The 19,533-nt window shown below is 44.1% G+C and overlaps 1 protein-coding gene across 1 annotated transcript in view; it reads left to right on the forward strand.

The window, feature by feature from the left end:
* The first annotated feature begins 2,474 nt into the window (after positions 1 to 2,474).
* Positions 2,475 to 19,533, forward strand: part of LOC117345869 (phospholipase A2 inhibitor and Ly6/PLAUR domain-containing protein-like) — a 34,105-nt gene continuing 17,046 nt past the window's right edge. The window contains exon 1 of the mRNA XM_033915135.1: positions 2,475 to 2,687. Within this exon, the coding sequence (XP_033771026.1) occupies positions 2,636 to 2,687 (52 nt within the window). The 5' untranslated portion in view covers positions 2,475 to 2,635. The remainder of the gene's footprint in view (positions 2,688 to 19,533) is intronic.

Consider the following 19,533-nt stretch of genomic DNA (forward strand, 5'->3'; position numbering starts at 1 on the left):
GGGACTGCACTACGGGGAAGGGTGGCAGAGAGAGTCGGGGCGGCAAAACCCAGCATCCCTACAAGTTTCCCAAGTGCCCATGCAAGGCTCCTTTCTCAGCTTTGCGTTCAGTTTCCATCAGATTGATATGCAAAGACAGTTGTGTCTCGTTTTATCTGCCTCGTGAATAGGAGCTGGGCTTTCTAAAGTCCAATAGACTCTGCCATTTAAAGCATCCAAAGAACTTTTATGGGCCGTGAATGAGTGCTGGTAACCCCTTGCGGGGGCTCAACGCTAACCCAGCTAAAAGCTGTCCTAGCTTTTGTATTCATTGCACTCACCCCTTCTCTAGAGAGCATGCGCAGACCATCTATAGGAAAAGCAGATGGTCTGCACATGCGTCAGGATCGCTCACTAGCGATCCGTGTGGTCGGTGGGGGGATTCTTCCAATCGCCCCCATTTGCATGCTGAGCCTTGGTGAATTGGTCAGCTTGCCGTGGATCGGCCACAGATCGGGCATGGAGAGGCAGGTTAGTGAATCTAGCCCTAAGAATAGCCATACTGGATCAGGCTGATAGTACATCTATCCCAATATCCTGCTTCCCAACAGTGGCCAGTCCAGGTCACAAGTGCCTAGCGGAATCCCAAAGTGTAGCAAGAAAATGGATGTCTACCTTAATAGCAGATTATGGACTTTTCCTCCAGGAACTTGTCCAAACCTTTTTAAAACCAGATATACTAACCAGTGTTACCAAAGCCTCAGCAACAAGTTCCAGCACAGAAATGAATAAGGTTTTGATATTATAGGGGGGGGGGGGGAGGATTCATCAAGGTTAGTTGGTTAGTGCATCTCAATGATTTCCCCCCCCCCCAATAGGGTGAAAACAAAACTGAAATCCTATAACTGATGCAGAACTCACTTTTCAAAACCCTTACCAAGAAATAACAACTGCTCCCCAGCACAATCTTTATTTTATTTGTTTATATCTATATTAATTTCTAGCCTCCCCATCAGGTATTTCCAGGTGGAAGACAGCAGCACATCAGGCCAAAGCTACATACAGAACAAGAAAAATTGCACATAGGTAGCCAGATATAAAATACACCAGCTAACATTAATGAACAGAAAGAAATAAGAGAAGACATTTTCTGTTCTTGTTCTATTTTTTTGCATTACCTTTAAAAATGCACAGCTACCACACCATTTTAACCACTCAAAATAAAATAGCATTTCAAAAATTTTAATAAGCCATGGGGGAAGCTACTGCTTTGCCCTGGATCGATAGCATGGAATATTGTTACTCCTTGGGTTTTGGTCAGGTACTAGTGACTGATTGGCCACTGTGAGAATGGGCTACTGGGCTTGATGGACCATTGGCCTGACTCAGTAAGGCTATTCTTCTTATGTTCTTAAATTTTTACCTTTTTTTTTTTTTAAATGTTAAATAATCGAACTATTCCAAAAACCTGGGCCCAACTACCTTTTCTCTCTAACAGTCCCCGCTGTGTAAACAAAACACCCCACCCCACCTCACCACAACCCTGGCTACACATACACTCACTTCTCCCTCCGTATTCGCGGTTTCAGCATTCACGGTTTCGATTATTCACCGGTTTTAGCTTGCTGGCTCCTCCCCCCAAATTACATCAGCTCGCATAGAGAAATCGCTGATTCTAAGCATTGACAGAGAAAATTGCCGATTCCCGGCACTTTCTTCACCATGTTTTTGCCTCTCCTTCAGGAACAGGCCAGGTCTCCCACCGTGTTATTCGCGGTTTCACCATATTCACGATGGTTTTTAATAGAAAACAGCGAATAACATATGAAAAAGTTATTTGCGGTTTTTCTGTATTTGCAGTTCTTTTAATCCCCTATCACAGCGAATACGGAGGGAGAAGTATATATGTGTTTATTTCATTGTCCGAGGAATGACGAGGTAATGTAATGTAATGTAATTTATTTCTTATATACCGCTACATCCATTAGGTTCTAAGCGGTTTACAGAAAATATACATTAAGATTAGAAATAAGAAAGGTACTTGAAAAATTCCCTAACTGTCCCGAAGGCTCACAATCTAACTAAAGTACCTGGAGGGTAATAGAGAAGTGAAAAGTAGAGTTAGAGGAAAAATAAAAATAAAATAAACATTTTAATAAGACAGCATTGATCTAAATACTTTGGAAGGTAGAAGAGAGGAGAGAAAGGAATAGAAGCGCTCCCATCTCGTCTGCTAGAATAAGAGTCGCCCTAGCATGAAAGGAAATGTGACTGACATCTGCCATGGGTGTAATTAAGTGCATACTAACCGAAATGCAGGCGTTCTGATGCACAGATTTGGGAGCCTGCAAAAAGCATCTGGAGTTTTCTGCAGTGTTTTCTGTAGCCCTAGATTTCTCCTGGCAGGGTTTATTGCTGCAGTAGGAGGCAGGCATTCACCCTATTGGGCTATCCTCTGTCTAGACCCTGCTTCCCCTCCCTCCTCCCTTCTCTCATTTTCCTGCCCCTTTTCTGCATCATTCCTGCTCCCGGCCTTTCCCCTCCTCATTTCCCGCTAGTCCATAAATTGCGCATCGTATGCAAGTGACACTCCCGGGACCATAGAGAGCTCGGACGCAGCCCCTACAGCAACCAGATTCATCTTCTCTCCAGCACCATGAGGGCTGTTCTTACTAGCCTCTGCATCCTCTCTGCGCTTATTGCTCCAGGTGAGGTAACGGGGGTGGGGGGGGGGGGGGAAGCCTTTTCGTTTACAAGTCTGCATTCCTGCATATGAGTTCTCCTATCTGTTGCAAAATCTCTGGGTTCTTGCAAAGGCTGACAGCACTGCAGTGTTAAAGGTGAAGGGAATGCATATCTACAATGCCCCATTCACATTACTGCAGGCTTGCTGTATGCTAGCTAACAGATCCCTTCGGTTCATCTTTTATTCTGTTTCTTTCTCCCCTTTCTTCCCTGTATTAGGGGCGTCCTCCTCCCATATTTTCTTCGTCTCACTTTTATTCCCCCCCCCACCCCATCTCTCCTGTCTTCTCTGTCTCTTTCCTTTCTGACAGTCTCCCTCCCTCTGCCTTTTTTCTGCCTCTGCAGTGTCAAATTTTCATCTGCATCTCATTTCTTCTTGGCAGTCTCTTTCTGTCTCTACGGTTTTAGGTTCTCAGAACAGCTGTGGTTAGTTGTGACACACTGCAGCTTATTCAAAGGAAAACTTTTCCCCATTTTGTTTTATGGTTGATTTTATTTTTGTCTCAATGTTTCTGATGGGATGGGTTGCATTTTGCTTAAAATTAAAGGCATCTAGAGGGAGTGTAGCCAGTCTGGCTTATCTAATAAACCTTACAGATTTTTTTTATGACCTGCAAGCAAAACATTGCATCTGGAAATTTGCATCCTTTTGAATGAGAATTTTCATCAGCTCATTTATATGCACCTTTATATAATCATCATTATTAATTTATTTTTCTGTAATAATAAAGGTCATCCCAGACACTTTGATCCTTTCTTGTAAAACATATTGCAGGGAATAAAAAGCATACCCTGGCATTTCTAACCTATCTCAGTGTATCACTGTGGGTGTAGGGAATACATATTACTCCGAGGCGTTCCTATTTCACCTACCTCACTCTGTCACACCACTGGGAAATTCCCAGCACATTCTGTCTGTATCATTTGACATAATTGTAACCTAGCATCTTTGTGCATAAGTAGTCAGAATGTGGACCTGATCTTGCATTCAATAAAATAAGCTATCCAGCATGTATCAGTTATTAGGGACACAACCAAGCCTGTTGTGTTAACTGGCACAGAGCCTATGGGTGGGGTCAACAAATTGATGGCTGTTCAAATGGCTGGTTTGTTCGAATGACTGAGATCATTGGGGCAGAAGGCTGCGTCTGTTTTCATATGCAGTCCTGCTACTGTGCCGTGTGCAGGGCTGTAGCACTGGTGAAGTAATGGCTAGATAGGTAAAAAGGGCAAAGTGCTTGAACAAACATCTGGAATTAGCAAAATGATTTGGTGATGCGGTGCATTTTATCTTGTTGCGGTGTGCTCGACATGTGGAAATTTTTTTTTAAAAAAATTGAAAAACACCCCTCCCTTTGGATGCCTTCCCACCTTAGAGATGCGAAATTATGAATGAACCGCTCAATGGTTTTCAATCATATCTGAATCTCAGCAACAAACATCCTGTAGAGATTTAACATTTTATTAGAGCATTCCATATAACGCAGTATCAGCCAAGCTCAACATTAAATGCAAACTAAAGCTGGAAAGAATTAAACAAAAGAGGTTTGTCCATCTGTTTAGGGGGGAAATAGCTCTCTGAAAATTTAATGGACTGTGGTTCCAGGGTACTTAGCTCCCCAAAATATGCCCCCAATGCATTTCTAAGGTAAAAAGATTTCCAGCTTCTGTAACACAGAAACATAAGAATGAAATGTAGCAATTAGAGAACAGAGCAAAGCAGTTTATAAGGTGGAATTCCTTACTCTACCCCCTAACCTTTTTCCCCCTTTGCAAATGCCTCATCCCCCAAATGCCCCACAGCTGAAACGTTATATCCCTGTGTTTGCCCCACTACTCCACAAACTTTCTCATCCCACAAACTGCCCCATCCCCCCAAACTATCCCACTGCAAATGCCCCACTACCCTGCAAAGTGCACTGTCCCCTGATATTAATAATAATAATAATAATAACTTTATTCTTATATACCGCCAGCAATCTTGCGACTTCTAGGCGGTTTACAAACGAGAGACAGTAAATACAATAAAGAGAAACTGTACATGCAACGAATTAAAGAGTATAGCAGTGTGCATCTGATAACATTGATAATGTTTACTACAGTATGTGTGCTGCAGGCCAGGAAGTGCCAAGCTGCTTACACAGAAGTAGAAATATTCCGTAAATTGAATAGAGTGATCATGGTTAGTGATTAGGGGTTGAGGTTAACAGTTTATAAGTACAGGTATGTGATGATGTTACGAGGGGGGGTTGATGTTCCGGTTCATTACCTAGGTATTTCAAGAATAGGTAAGTTTTTAGGTGTTTCCTGAATTCTTCATAGTTGTTTGTGTGTGCAATTAGTTTTTGTAGGTCTTTACCCCATATGGCTGCTTGATACGATAGCCGTTGTTGATGGTGTCTCTTATATTTGCACCCTCTAGCCGGTGGGGAGACAAATTTCATGTGTGTTTTTCTTTCATGTCTGTTGGTTGGGAATATTACTCCTTGACTACTCCCAAAAAACTCCCCTGCAAATCTTACACCAAATTGCTCCACTCTTGAATCTTATCCAATTACCCCACCACCTTGGAAACTGCCCTGCAATCAAGGACTACCCACTGCAACTGCCCCATCATCCCACAAACTACTCAACTCCCAAAACTAGCCTACCCAACACCCCTGCAACTGCCCCAACCCCCATAACAATCCCCTTTGCAACTGCCCCACCCCCCCTACAAATTGCCCACCCCGTAAAACCTCAGTACAACTATCCTAACATCATACATGCCCTGAACAAGGCCATAGTAAACTTGGCACATACTTTGTGTCTACATGTTTAGGAGGCCCTGCGATAAAATGCTCAGGACTCAGGAGGTTAGGATCGACAACTGTCTGGCTTTTTTTCAGAAATCAGCAGAATTTTACATTAAAGTCCAGATAATAGAAAAATGCATAATGTGCCTATTTTTCTAAATAAAACTTCTGCAGTTCTCCCTTCCCCTCTCCCTTGTGAGTGAGCCTGCCTTAACTGCTTCTATTATAACTAGCAGCAGAGACTGTAGGTAGGATCCAGCCAATAGGAAGGCTGTGGGGTGGAGCACTAGAAGGCGGTTCTAGTCACAGAGCTTGTGGGTAGATTCCAGCCAATGGGAAAGCAGTGGGGGCAGAGCTCTGGAAGGCAGCTCTAGTCCCAAGAAGGGAGTTGATCTGGAGAAAGTTTCTCAGCAGTGTATGTGAATTTCTGTATGTGGTGAGGGTAGGGTTACCCTATGGCAGTGTCTCTCAAACTTTCTCAAGCCGGGGCACACTCAAGGTAGTGGCCATGGCTTGAGGCACCCAGAAGTGTGCAAATGTCACCGTGATAACATCACACCTATGCGTGACATCATCACTTCGACATCCGAGCATGTGCAGAGGCCCTCCAGATGCACCCTGAGATGCCAGTAAGAGGTGTCAGCAGGGAAGAGGGCCGGAGAGGAGAGACACTAGCGCCAGCTGATTGCCTACAGTAGTGTTTCTCAACTACTTCAAGCTAAGTACCCCTAAGTCTAACAAATATCAACTGAGTACCCCAACCACAGACCTCCCTAGCTCTGCCCCAGATCCCATCCCCTTTACTAAGTGTAATGCAATTTTTTCCATTCATTTTTCATAGACACACAATATACACAGCAGATATAAATTCTCAAAACTGACACATTTCAATTACTATATTGAAAATAAAATCATTTTACCTACCGGCGATCCTCTGCAGGCTGCTGTAATTAGCTTTAAAGGTGAGGCCAGGAGGCCAGGGGGGAAGCCGGAGGATGCTAGAGAGAAGGGGTAAACATGCAGGCCTTCAGCGAATCGGGCAGCGCTGGCGCAGTACCACGGAGGGAAGTCAACTGGCAGGCACCTCTCTTCCTCCTCAGTGTGCCATGTCACACTTGGAATCTCAGGAGGCCTTGGCACACAGTTTGAGATACACTGCCATAGGGCTCCAGAAAAAAAGAGGACAGATTGAGACATCCAGGTTTTACTTCCATTGCTTTCAATGAAAGTAAGATTCAGATGCCTCAATCTGTCCTCCTTACTTCCATTGCTTTCAATGGAAGTAAAACCCGGATGTCTCAATCTGTCCTCTTTTTTTCTGGAGCCATATGGTAACCCTAGGTGGGGGAATGGAAAAGAAATGAACAACCATTCAAAATGGTTCAGTGCATTTCTATAGGAGAAGCAGTTTCAACAGCTTCACAGTAATTAAGGAATCACACCTTTCAAGCTGCCTTCCCATCTCATCATCTGTTCTGACACACACATTCACATGTAATTACATGTAGAGGGATTGGAAAGAATTCCATAAACCATGCTCTGCCTGATTTTTCCATTTGTTTAAGTTTTATAATAGTTAAAAAAAAAAACCCCCAATGTAAAAAAGACACACATTTGTTTTACAGACAGGAAACATTTGCACAAAACAGAATGACAGCAGTCATTATCATCGTCAATCAATGCTCCTTTTATAGCTTGACATGAGAAAGAATGAAGGCTAGGTTTGTGCTATACAGGGGGGTCTTTCATGCTCATCTTCTCAAGAGAAAGAAGATGATAAAAGCTGTCTTGAATAACTAGTGATCACTTATAGCACTCATGCTTTACTGTTTACAGCCGGGATAGATCCTTCACAGCTTGGTCAAGAATAATGGATGAGTCAATTGGCCTTTTGGGGTTGGTTATTGTTTTTTTGTAGTCATCTATTATGTTCCTGTGGTGGGTAACTAATATATCAACTAGTATAAAGCAATATCAGCCAAGCTCAACATCAAATGCAAATAAGGAGTCTAGCTGTATACGTACTCATAGTATACCTTAGACCAGGGATTGAATGTCTTTAGAGCAGGAGGGCTATATTAGTTAATGTAAGACTCGTAAAGGATTATATCACTTAGCTCTAGTGCAAAAGAAGGATTCGCCTTCGAATCAGCTGGAACTTCTGAGTTTCAGGATCTGTACACCAACCCCCCCCCCCAAGAATCTTATGATATCATCATTGACTTTGCTCCCTACCACAAGAATCTCTCCTCAGCCCTCCACAATACCATTCTTCCCATTTTCAGTGACCTCCCATAGTCCTTTTACTCAGCTCCCCCCCAGCATCAGTTTCTCCATCTCTGGCCCCCTGCTATTAACCCCCTCTCATTTCAGGGCCCCCACATCTCAGCCTTCTCCCAGCATCTGTTTGCACACTCATCCTATACCAGCATCAATCTTTCACTCCGAAGACCTCTGAGCGGGCTCTCTTTTAGCACCAACCGTTCCAACAGCACAAGAATCTCCTCACCCCATCTTCCTTGGTAAACTTACCTTCAGTGGTAGCATGGCTCCCCAGGGTAGTAAGCATGCTACCTCAAGGCTGAACAACTGTGCTTTGTTCCATGCCATGTGACCACTTTTAGGCAGGTAGGAAAAGGATTGAGTAGTGGGTGAGAGGAAAACAAGAGTTCTTGCCACCATTATATCCTTCATAGACCAAATAAGATTGAGCTGCGGTCTACGGTGGGCCTGCAGACTGAAAGTTCCCTATCTTTGCCTTAAACCCACTAGCCAATATCAAACTTAAAGAAAGGCTCCAAATCTTTTGGACACAGTTATTTTTGAGCTGCACCCTGGACTTTCAGCATTCTGTAAGTGGAATGTACTTTCTTAAAATCTAACCAGTTTTGTATAATAGTTGGATAATTCATCTAATATGTAATCTGTAAACTGCTTTGGCTAGACCAGAGGTAGGCAATTCCGGTCCTCGAGAGCCGGAGCCAGGTTGGTTTTCAGGATATCCACAATGAATATGTACGAGATGGATTTGCATGCACTGCCTCCTTGAGATGCAAAGCAAATCTATCTCATGCATACTTATTGTGGATATCCTGAAAACCTGACCTGGCTCCGGCTCTTGAGGACTGGAATTGCCTGCCCCTAGGCTAGACCAGGGGTGGCAATTCCGGTCCTCAAGAGCTGGAGCTAGGTCAGATTTTCAGGATATCCACCATGAATATGCACGAGATAGATTTGCATCTCAAGGAGGGAGTGCATGCAAATCCATCTCATGCATATTCATGGTGGATATCCTGAAAACCTGACCTGGTTCCGGCTCTCGAGGACCGGAATTGCCTACCCCTGGGTTAGACCATAGAATATAATAATAATAATGGCTTGTGGTTTATTTAGGATTTAATATACCACCTTTCAAATAATAAAGTAGGAAAAATAAACTAGTAGAGATTAATTTATTACATTTAAAAAAACATATTTACTGAACGTACGTGGAGAGGCATAATCAAAACAAATGTCTAAGTCTGTTTTGGACCTAGGGCGCTAGTCGCCCAAAGTCAGTAGTGTCCAAAGAAGTCCATTCTCAAAAAATACATCCCCCAATTTTTTTATTTATTTTTTTTAATTGTCTACATCTATGTCCAGCCATTTAATCGTCCAGACTGCTAGTACATCTATCTTTATACTATATTCGTGTCCAAAAAAAATCATCCAAGTCCCAAACGCCTAGGATAAGATCTTTTGGACATGGGAGGGGCCAGCAAAGTGATGGACTGGCCACCCAGACATGGCAACATAGTGGAGCACCTTACAGGGCACTGCTATAAACTTCACAAAAAAGGGTGCCAAATAAACATCTCCCTTGCAGGTTATGGTGAGCCCCCCAAAACCTACTATACCAACCTGTCTACAACCCCAATAGCCCTTATGGCTGCACCCATATGGCAGTAGAGTAGGGTTTTGGGGTTTTTTGGTGGACTCATATTTTTCACCATGAATGCAGTGGTTAGAGTGGCTTATGAGCCTTGGTTCTCCTCTCTATGGTTCACTAGCCCATCCCCCCTGACTACTTAAGCTACCTCTGTGCAGTTTTATTAGGCTTTCCTATGCCAGGTGCTGATGTTCTGGAGATAGGTATGTACTTTTGTATTCTAAATTTTATAGCGGGGGGGGGGGGGAGGGGTGTGTGGAGGGGGAGTGAGTGATCACTGGGGAAGTGTGTGGGGGTCTGTACTTTGTGTCTGTACTTTGGATACCTTGTGGGCACTTAGACTTGTTTATAGATCGCCTAAGTCACAACATATAAATTACGTCTAGGCAGTCTAGTCAAACTTTTGATTATCCCTGTAGTACGACTAGGTTGGCCCACATCCCGCCCTAACCACTTCTTCAAAAATGCCCATTTCAGCACTGGGTGCACAGCAGGATTCAGAGGCCTAAAAAGTCCTAAAAACTCGTTTCGATTATCGGTACGTTTTGAAACTCCCAGTGTGCTTTAATAATGTGTTTAATTTGGAATGCAAGAGTAGAGTGTGGGAGAACACATACCAATGTGGACTCATCCTTTTTAGACCTTGGATGTAATAACAGAAACCAATTTGCTCGTTTATATGTTTTGGTGATAGTTGAAGAAGTCTAACCTCTACTTAAGAACCTATTCTTCATATCACATGCTTTGCTGATGTAATCTTCAGTGCTAGTGCATAATCTTTGAAACCGGAGAAACTGAACTGATGGAATATTGTTTCTTAAATGTTTAGGATGAAAACTGTCATACTGCAGTAAGTTGTTCCTGTCTGTGGGTTTTCTGTAGATGCTTGTGGTGAAAATGCCATATCTTAAAGATAGAAAAAATCACTCTATAGACCTTTTCAAAGAGTTATATGGATGATATAACAAAGTTCACAAAAACTTGCTCAGAATCATGGAGGGGAAAACTGGGGCGAACCCCAGAAAAAACCACCTCACAGCCCAATCATCGCATGGAAAAGTAAACAAGACGTTATATCATTTCATATATGCTTTTTGTGTTGTAGAAACCACATTGTTTACTAAGCATACGTCAAAGCTTTTAGAACAAGAACTAAGCAAACTTAACTTGCAGCTTGCGGGTTCCGACGTGCACGTTTCGATCCTGCCTCAGGGAACACACAGGAATAGTTGGAAAAAACGCTCATGCGATGGGTATAGAAAGATTCAAAAAGGGACTGCTGTCTCACATAGAGAAGCACATAAATTCTCCCTCTTTCTTCCTTTCCCCATCTATATCATCTCTTTTTCCTTCTCATGCCATACACCTATATCCAACAATTCTGTGTTCCTTTTCCCTCCCCAATGGCAGCATTTCTTTCTCTCCCTTCTAACTACTCCACCTGTGCAACATCTCTATTTTTCTCCTTTCCTAACCTCCCCCCCCAGCCCGTACATTTGTCCTTCCCAACCCCCTGAGCATCTGTCCTTCCTGCCTTCCCAGCTCCCTACCTCCTGCACCCAACCTCTCCCTGTCAGGCTCACCCAGCCCCCTTCCCTCCCTTCTCTGTCAGTCACTGCACCTAGCCCCCATCCCCTCCTCCCCCCTCAGGCACTGCATCCAGCCCCCTCCCTCAACTCTGCCAGACTTAGTCTGCACCCTTCCTTCCCTCCTTCCCTCCCCTGTCAGGCTCTGAACCCAGCCCCCTTTCTTCCCTACCTCCCCTGTCAGACTATGCACCCAGCTACACACCCCTGTAAGTCTCTGCACCCAGCCCCCTCCCCCTTCAGGCACTTTACCTAGCCCCCTTCTCCCCCTGTCATGCACTGAACCTAGCACCCACCCCCTGTCAGACTCTGCACCCTCCCGTAAGACTCTGCACCCTGCCCCATCCTCCTACCTCCTCTGGCCTGGTGGTCCAGAGGTGCAGCGGGCAGGAGCGAGATTTCCTTGCTCCTGCCCCGCTGCTAACCCGGTCACTCGCAGCTGGTTTCTTCTGCTGCTGAGCAGCAATGAGCAGGAGTGCACTTTGGCGCTCCTGCTCATTGCAGCTCAGCAGTAAAAGAAACCAGCCGCGACCAACCGGGTTAGAAGCAGGCAGGAGCAAGGAAAGCTGCACCTCTGGACCACCAGGGATAAAAGTTAAGTGGAATTTTTTGGGGAGGCCATGGCCCCTGTGGCCCCCCTCCCATTCTGATGCCTAAGCTGATATGTACCTTTTTGTTCTCATTTTTGTGTGGTGGAAGGGGGTCAATGAGCACTGGGGAAATGTGGGGGTGTCTTACCTTGATGCATGCAGTGGCCATCTGGTCGGTTTGGGCACCTTTGTGGCACATAGACGCTTCTAGAACAGGTCTAGTTCCAAACATGTAAGTTCCATCCAGGATGTCTTGCAAAATGTTTGATTATTGCTGCAAGAAGTCCAAGTCTAACCCGCCCTTAGGAATGCCCACAGCCTGCTCATAAGACGCCTCCACCACACCTATCTCGTGCACAGAGGCTGGGACACCTTGCTAGATGTCCAGAAAGGCGGTTTCGATTATCGGCACTTGGACATCCTGGCGATTAGGACATCCAAGTGTCAATTGAAGATGCTTTTTGGACGTCTATGTTTTTTGATTAAGAGCCCGCAACTATCTGACGAGGTGTGTAAGCAACACATGCTCTTTGAATGGATATGCCAGTGCAGTAGGCATCTACTTTCCTTTATAAAAGAGCTTCCTATCAGGTGCTCTCTATGCAGTGGTATATCCAATCAACATTCATGTGTTGTGTTCACACCCTCTTGTAGACAGTTATAAGAACATAAGAACATTTCCCTCCCTTCTCCTTCCCGCCCTCCATGCACAGTCCAGCATCTCTTCCTTCCCTTTTTGGTCCCGCAGAACTCTGCAATTCCATCTCCCTGCCCTCCAGTCTTCACCAGGACAATGGCAGTGCACTTATAGGCTACCTGCAGACTGCACTGGAACTTTCTCTCTCAACCGTCCCCACCCATTCTGACACAACTTCCTCTTTTGTGAAAGGCAAGACAGTTCAGAGAAAAAGGCCTGGTGCAGGATGCAGACATCCTATGAGTGCGAGTGCCACTGCCACTGCCACTGCCAAGGCAAAGCATAGAGGTGATTTTAAGGTACAGGGGCTGGGACGGGTCAAGGAAAACGGGTGACATACCCCATGTCTCTAGGTGCCTATGTATAGACACAGTTTATAAAATTGCCTTCCATAGGATTGCCAGATTTCACTATAGTAAAATCCGGACCCCCAAGACCCTCCCACAGGCCCGCCCAGTTCCACCCATCCCGGCCGCGTTATGTCCCAGTCCCGCCCCCAATCCCGCCCTAGTCCCATGTCCCCGCTGCCTGTTCTCATTGGGCAGGAGGAAATCTTCACATGCACGGATTTCCTCCTGCCCGACGCCGATGCCATATAGAGGAGGCTTTTCAAAACCCAGACAAAAGGAGGACATGACCGGGGAAATCCGGACATCTAGTAATCCTAGCCCTTCAGAAGTCCTATATACCTATGTTTCACTATAAAGCTGGATCAGGAGAACATAGAGGTATAAAATAAGTAAGTTAAATAACCTTATTGCTACAAATGTGCCTGTCTTACCTTCAAATCTCTTCACGGCATCCTTCCTCCCCTCTTCCCACTATCTTGGCTCTCGAGTACTCACTCCACCAGATCCACTCAGAAATTCAAACTATCCTTCCCTTCTCTAATTGGCATTTCCCATACAGGAAAACTTGGTACATCCCTCCTCTTCAGGATCACCGAGCTGTGGAACAGCTTTATGGCCCATCTTCGGAGTTCGACCTCCCTCCAACATTTCAGAAAACATCTGAAAACCTGGCTTTTCTCCAAAATGTAACTACACCCTCCCTCTCCATTATTCTAAGTCCCCTCTTTCCTTCCTGTTCACCAAGCCCTTCTTCCTTCCATTGGAGTTCCTTTCTTTGTTTTTAATTCCTGTAAACCGTGTCGAGCTCCACTTCCGTGGAGATGACGCGGTATATAAACTTAAGGTTTAGTTTTAGTTTTTAGTTTTAGTTTCTATAAATAAATGACTTTAGCAACCCACATACAAATTGCAGAAAATATCCTATAAAAACTCCTATACATGCATAGAAAACTAAATTATTAGAATTCCTATGTGCATATGAAGCATATAAAGAAAACTGAGATACCTCTTTAACTCTGCAGATTACCCAATGTTCCTAAACAGAGTAATGAGTCACCAGGCTAAAGGAGAAATAAATCCTCATCTGTTATTCATTTGCAATTCAAATAAAACCAATAGCCTTAGTTTTTTGGTTTTTTTTTAACAAGAGCACTCTTCAAAACAACATTAACTATTACCTACAATCCTCTGAAGCTCAAAAGCTATAATATTCAGTATATAAAACATTCACAGAACTAAAATGCTGGAACGCTCTTCTGGAGTCTGTCATAGGGGAAAACACCCTCCAGGGATTCAAGACAAAGTTAGACAAGTTCCTGCTGAACAAGGACATGATAGGGCTAGTCTCAGTTAGGGTGCTGGTCTTTGACCAGAGGGCCGCTGTGTGAGCAGACTGCTGGGCATGATGAATTGCTGGTCTAACCCAGCAGCGGCAATTCTTATGTTCTTAGGTTAAAAAACCCGGAGATGTTTACATTTTCCAGTTTATAAGTTACTCTCTGTTTCCAAACCTTAGAAAGAGTTTAAAAGGGCGACAGTTTTCTAGTAATTCAGAGGAACGTGGAGCAGCAGAGCAATACTTCAGTGACCAGGCATCAGAGTATTTTTTTGGAAGGGTTACAGAAACTTCAGACACAATGTGCCAAGTGTGTTGAACTTATGAGTGAATATATGGAAGAAACTTGTAAGTTTCATAGCTCTGTCATTCCCTTCTTGGTTGGGCTGAGAACTTTCCAGCAACCCCCTCTAACACGCTAGACATTAGCACACAAAAGGAGCAGGACGACCCAAAGACTGGTATTATTAAACATAAAAGGGGTCCTTTTCTAGGGTTACCATATGGCTCTAGAAAAAAGAGGACGAATTGAGACCTCCAGGTTTTACTTCCATTGCTTTCAATGGAAGGAAAACCCAAATGTCTCAGTCTGTCCTCCATATTTCCATTGAAAGCAATGGAAGTAAAACTCGGAGGTCTCAATCCGTCCTCTTTTTTTCTGGAGCCATATGGTAACCCTACCTTTTACTAAGCTGTGGTAATCATTAACAGTCCTGGTGGCTCAGCTGGCTAAAGTCAGGAGTGGTATCTACCTGAGTATTAGAGAAGGGCAGATGTGGTCCCTCTCCACAAAAGTGGAAGTAAGGAAAAGTAGGGAACTACAGGCCGGTAAGTCTGACTTCTGTAGTAAGTAAATTAATGGAAATGCTTTTAAAAGAGAATAGTGACATTTCTGGAATCCAGTGGATTACAAGGCCCAAGGCAGTATGGCTTCACTAAAGGCAGTTCTTGTCAGACAAATCTGGTCAGTTTCAGTGACTGGATGACAAAAGAATTGGCAAGAGGGAGAGCGCTAGATGTGGTGTATTTAGATTTTAGCAAAGCCTTTCATAGTGTTCCACACAGATGTCTAATTAATAAACTGAGTGCCCTTGGGATGGGCCTAAAGTGACAGACTAGGTCAGGAATTGGTTGAGTGGAAAACGACAGAGGGTAGTGGTCAATGGAGATCACTGTGAGGAAAGGGATGTTTCCAGTGGTGTGCCTCAAGGTTTGGTTCTTGCGCATGGTTTATTGGGGGGAGGTTTAAACATTTTTGTAAGAAATATTGCTGAAGGGCTGTCAGGTAAGATTTGCCTCTTTGTGGTTAATATCAAAATCTGCAATAGAGTAGACACCTCTGATGGTGTGGAAAACATGAGGAAGGACCTACAGGTTGAAAAAGCAATGGCAAAAGATAGAAGGATGCTTGGGTGCATAGGGAGAGGAATGGGCAGTAGAAAAAAGGAGATATTGATGACCCTTTATAAGACTCTGGTGAGACCTCATTTAGAATATTGTGTACAGTTCTGGAGACTGCACTTTCAAAAAGATATAAACAGAATGGAGTCAGTCCAGAGGAAAGCTACTAAAATGGCTGATGGTCTATGTCATATAGGAGCAGACTTAAAGATTTCAATATATATACTTTGGAGGAAAGGTGGGAACGAGGAGATATGATAGAGATGATTAAATACCTTTGTGGCATAAATACACACGAGGCCAGTCTCTTTTAATTGAAAAGGAACTCCAGAGTGAGATGACATAGAATAAGGTTAAGAGATAATAGACTCAGGAGTAATCTAAGGAAATACTTAAAAAAAAAAAAAAATAAAAAGGGTGGTAGATGCATGGAACAGTCTCCCAGTAGAGGTGGTGGAGACAAAGAGTCTGAATTCAAGAAAGTGTGGAACAGACACATGGGATCTCTTAGGAAGAGGAGAAGATAGTGAATGCTGTAGATTGGCAGACTGGATGGGCCATTTGGCCTTTATCTGCCATCATATTTTTATGTTTCTGTGTTAAAAAGGTGTTACTGTGGAACATGCTGAGGAGTCCTATGGTAGTTTTGGAATTGGTATGCACTACCCACTCAATAAAAAAATGGATTTTATTTATCAGCAAAGGACTAGTTTGGCGGTGGAAGGTAGGTATATCCTGTGCTAATTGGTTAACACAGGTAAATTGCCATGTTGAATTTGATGGAGTCTTGGATGCAGGAATTGAAATTGAATCAAGACAAAACTAAATTTTTCTTTGTTTCCTCACAAAAGATCCCCTATGAACCAATAATTAAGATTAATTCAGTGTCATATACAATAAGTCCAACAATTAAAATATTGGGAGTTGTTCTTGACCAGTGACTGACCATGAAGAACCGGATTGATGCAGTGGTCCAAAAGAGATACTATACCTTATGGAATTTGCATACTATTAGATCCTATTTTGAAGCTGCTGCTTTCAAAATCTTTTAGTTCAGTGAGTCCTAACTCCAGGCATACCTCCAGGCTTCTTAAGTAGCAGCAGTAGTGGTAGTGACCGGTTTGGCAGATGTTGCGTGGTAAACAGACTTCTCATGGTCTGCCCCGCTTGGGTCTTCCCTCTGCTGCATCGCTGATGATGTCACTTATGATGCAGCAGAGGGAAGCCCTGGCAGGCAATCTGTGAGAAGCCTGTTCACCGCGCTGCCTTTGCAAAGTTGGTCACTGCCACTGCTGCTGCTACTTTAGGAGGCCCGAAGGGGCATGGGGTGGGTCAGTCAGGAGGTGTTGCACAGGGGAATAGGAGGGATGGAAAGCTGCTGCATATGGGGAGAGGAGAGAGGAAGGGAGGAGAAGAATGAGAGAGGAGAGAGGAGAATGGGGAGAGGAAGGGAGAGATGCAACAGAGGTAGAAAGGGGTGAGAGGGAGATATCCTACATATGGTGGAGATTAGGGAGATATGCATGGAGAAGAGAGAGGGAGAAATGGTGGACATAGGGTAGAGGGCAGGGAGAAATGGTTCATGGGGAAGAAAGAAATGTTGCACATGATAATGGAGGAAAGGAAGGAAGGAAGAGATGCTACATGGAGGGGAATAGAGAGGCTTGATCCAGGGCACAAGGCAGGGAGAGAGAGAGAGATGGTAGACAGTGGGAAAGAAACAGAAATGTTGGATATGGCAGTGGAAGGGACGGTACACAGCTGGAAGATGGATGGTGAGCATGGAGAAAGAAGAAAACGTCATATGGGCAGGAGATCCTGGCGAGCGAGTTAACAGAAGACAAACAGAAACCAGAGCCTGGGACCAACATGATTTAATTAATAAAATGACTAGACAACAAAAGGTAGAAAAAATAATTTTATTTTAGGTTTTGTGATTACAATATGTCAGATTTGAAATGTGTATCCTGCCAGAGCTGGTGTTAGACAGCAAGCGTGAGCTAGGACCTAACAGAGAGAGGAAAAGTCTTTTTTGTTTTTTTTGTTTATACTACAGCACCGGCATGGTGCTGGAGAGGGCAAAGGGGACTGGGGTAGACGAAGAGACTACAAAAGAATCCTGCCAGGACATTTGAAAAAAAAACCCAAAAAACGCCCTATTGGGCAGGAAAAGTGAATCGCATCGAAAAATCAATTCAATAGGCCAAATTGAATCAGAAATCTGTTCCCTGAATCGGGCAGCACTAGTGTACACTCCTTTAATAACCAAACCAGCCTCCGAGGGTCCATGTTCTTGGAGGGGGTCGAGAAGAGGCCTCTTGGGGGGGGGGGGACCAGGAAGGGGATTCAGTTCTGTTTGGGGGAGGAAGGGAAAACCAGGAGAGAAATCAGGCTACTACTTGGAAGTTATGTGGGAGCCAGCCAATATTCGGTGTTTGCACTCGCATAGCTAAACAACCAAAGTTAAGACAGCCTTTTGTGTGGTTCTGACTGGCAGTGGCGTAGTAAGGGGGACGGGGGAGGGGCAATCCGCCCTGGACGCCGGCACCCCTCCTTCTCTCCACTCCCACCTCTTCCCATTCCTCCCTTTGCCACGTGCGCGCCCCCCCCCATACTTCTAGCTATTCACTCCTATGAGCAACAAGTTTAACGTGCTCCTTGCAACCGCGCCGTCCCTCCTGCTGACGTCGCTTCCGGGTGTTTTGCATAGGAGGTGGCAGCGAGAGAGACAACAAGGTCACGAGGAGCACGTTGAAATTTTTGTCGCTCACAGCAGTGAACAGCTACAGGTATGGGGAAGGGAAGGAACGGGGGGGGGATTGGTGAAGGAATGGGGGAAGGTAGAGATGAGGGTGGGGGAGGGGCGCTACCGCTCCAGGTGCCTCTCACCCTCGCTACACCACTGCTGGCTGGTCACTTTAGCTCCCGACTCCTCCCTTAGAACATCCCTCCACTGCTTGGAATTGTGAGGTCATAGCCAGTATTTGGTGACATTGCTTAGTTAGTAAAGTGCTGCGGATTATCCGTGGCTGGTCTTTAACTAGGAAGGAACCTTTCACGCTTGAAATGTTGATTCCTATAATTTTTTAATTAATTTATTTGTACAACGAAAGTATGCATTTCTTTGAAAATTTATTATGGCCTCTTAGTTGTATACGAAATATAAAGAAATATGCTATGGATTTGAAAAATAAGCACACAGATTTCTGTCTGCTATTTACTGTATATTTATTCCATGAAAGCTTACACACACGTTTATGGAAATCCAAAAGTATGCACTTCATTGCCTTGACCTTGTCCTGGAAGCACCTCTTCGGTATACATACACATCTTTGTGTATGTATACAATAGGTGTTGCACAATTTTCAAAACCCATTTCTGTTTTATGTATGGAAATGCCTTTGAAAAATGACTTCATCTCTTTCCCCTAATCTTTGTAGACTTCTTGGGGTGAGAGAGGTTCTTTATTTGTTAGTTTGAAAAATGACGGCATGTAATTGTTACTGCAATTTCGCTTCTTCAATTACCCCTTTCTGATGTTTGATATGAATAGGTTGGGGTTTTTTTTTTTCACAGATTGTCTCATTATCATTGCGTTGCTTTGAAAACTTGTTATTTTGTGTTTGACAATATGAAAAACTGTGTCCCTTATTAGTGTAAATCTGTACTGCAAGATTTCCTTCATAGTCTGTCACATGATTACCAGGGTGGAAATAGCTTCTTTTTTTTTTTTTTTTCCATCATCCAAGCACTTTGCTAAATCATGCAAAGAAACCTGGAAAGATTCATGGTGCCAGATTATCCAGGGCAGGGCAGGATTAAGGCATAAGCAAAGTAGATACATGCCTAGGGCTGAAATGTTTAGGAGAGGTTCTCTCAGATGTGCTAATTCAGTGGTCCCCCAAGGCACACGCACACAAACACACACACACTGGCAGGCAGTTCATCCCACTCAGCTTAGAGCAGGGGTAGGGAACTCCGATCCTCGAGAGCCGTATTCCAGTCGGGTTTTCAGGATTTCTCCAATGAATATGCATGAGATCTATTTGCATGCACTGCTTTCAATGCATATTCATTGGGCAAATCCTGAAAACCCGACTGGAATACGGCTTAGAGGAAACAGTGA

This window comes from Geotrypetes seraphini, chromosome 11, assembly GCF_902459505.1.
Source record: "Geotrypetes seraphini chromosome 11, aGeoSer1.1, whole genome shotgun sequence".
Taxonomy (NCBI): domain Eukaryota; kingdom Metazoa; phylum Chordata; class Amphibia; order Gymnophiona; family Dermophiidae; genus Geotrypetes; species Geotrypetes seraphini.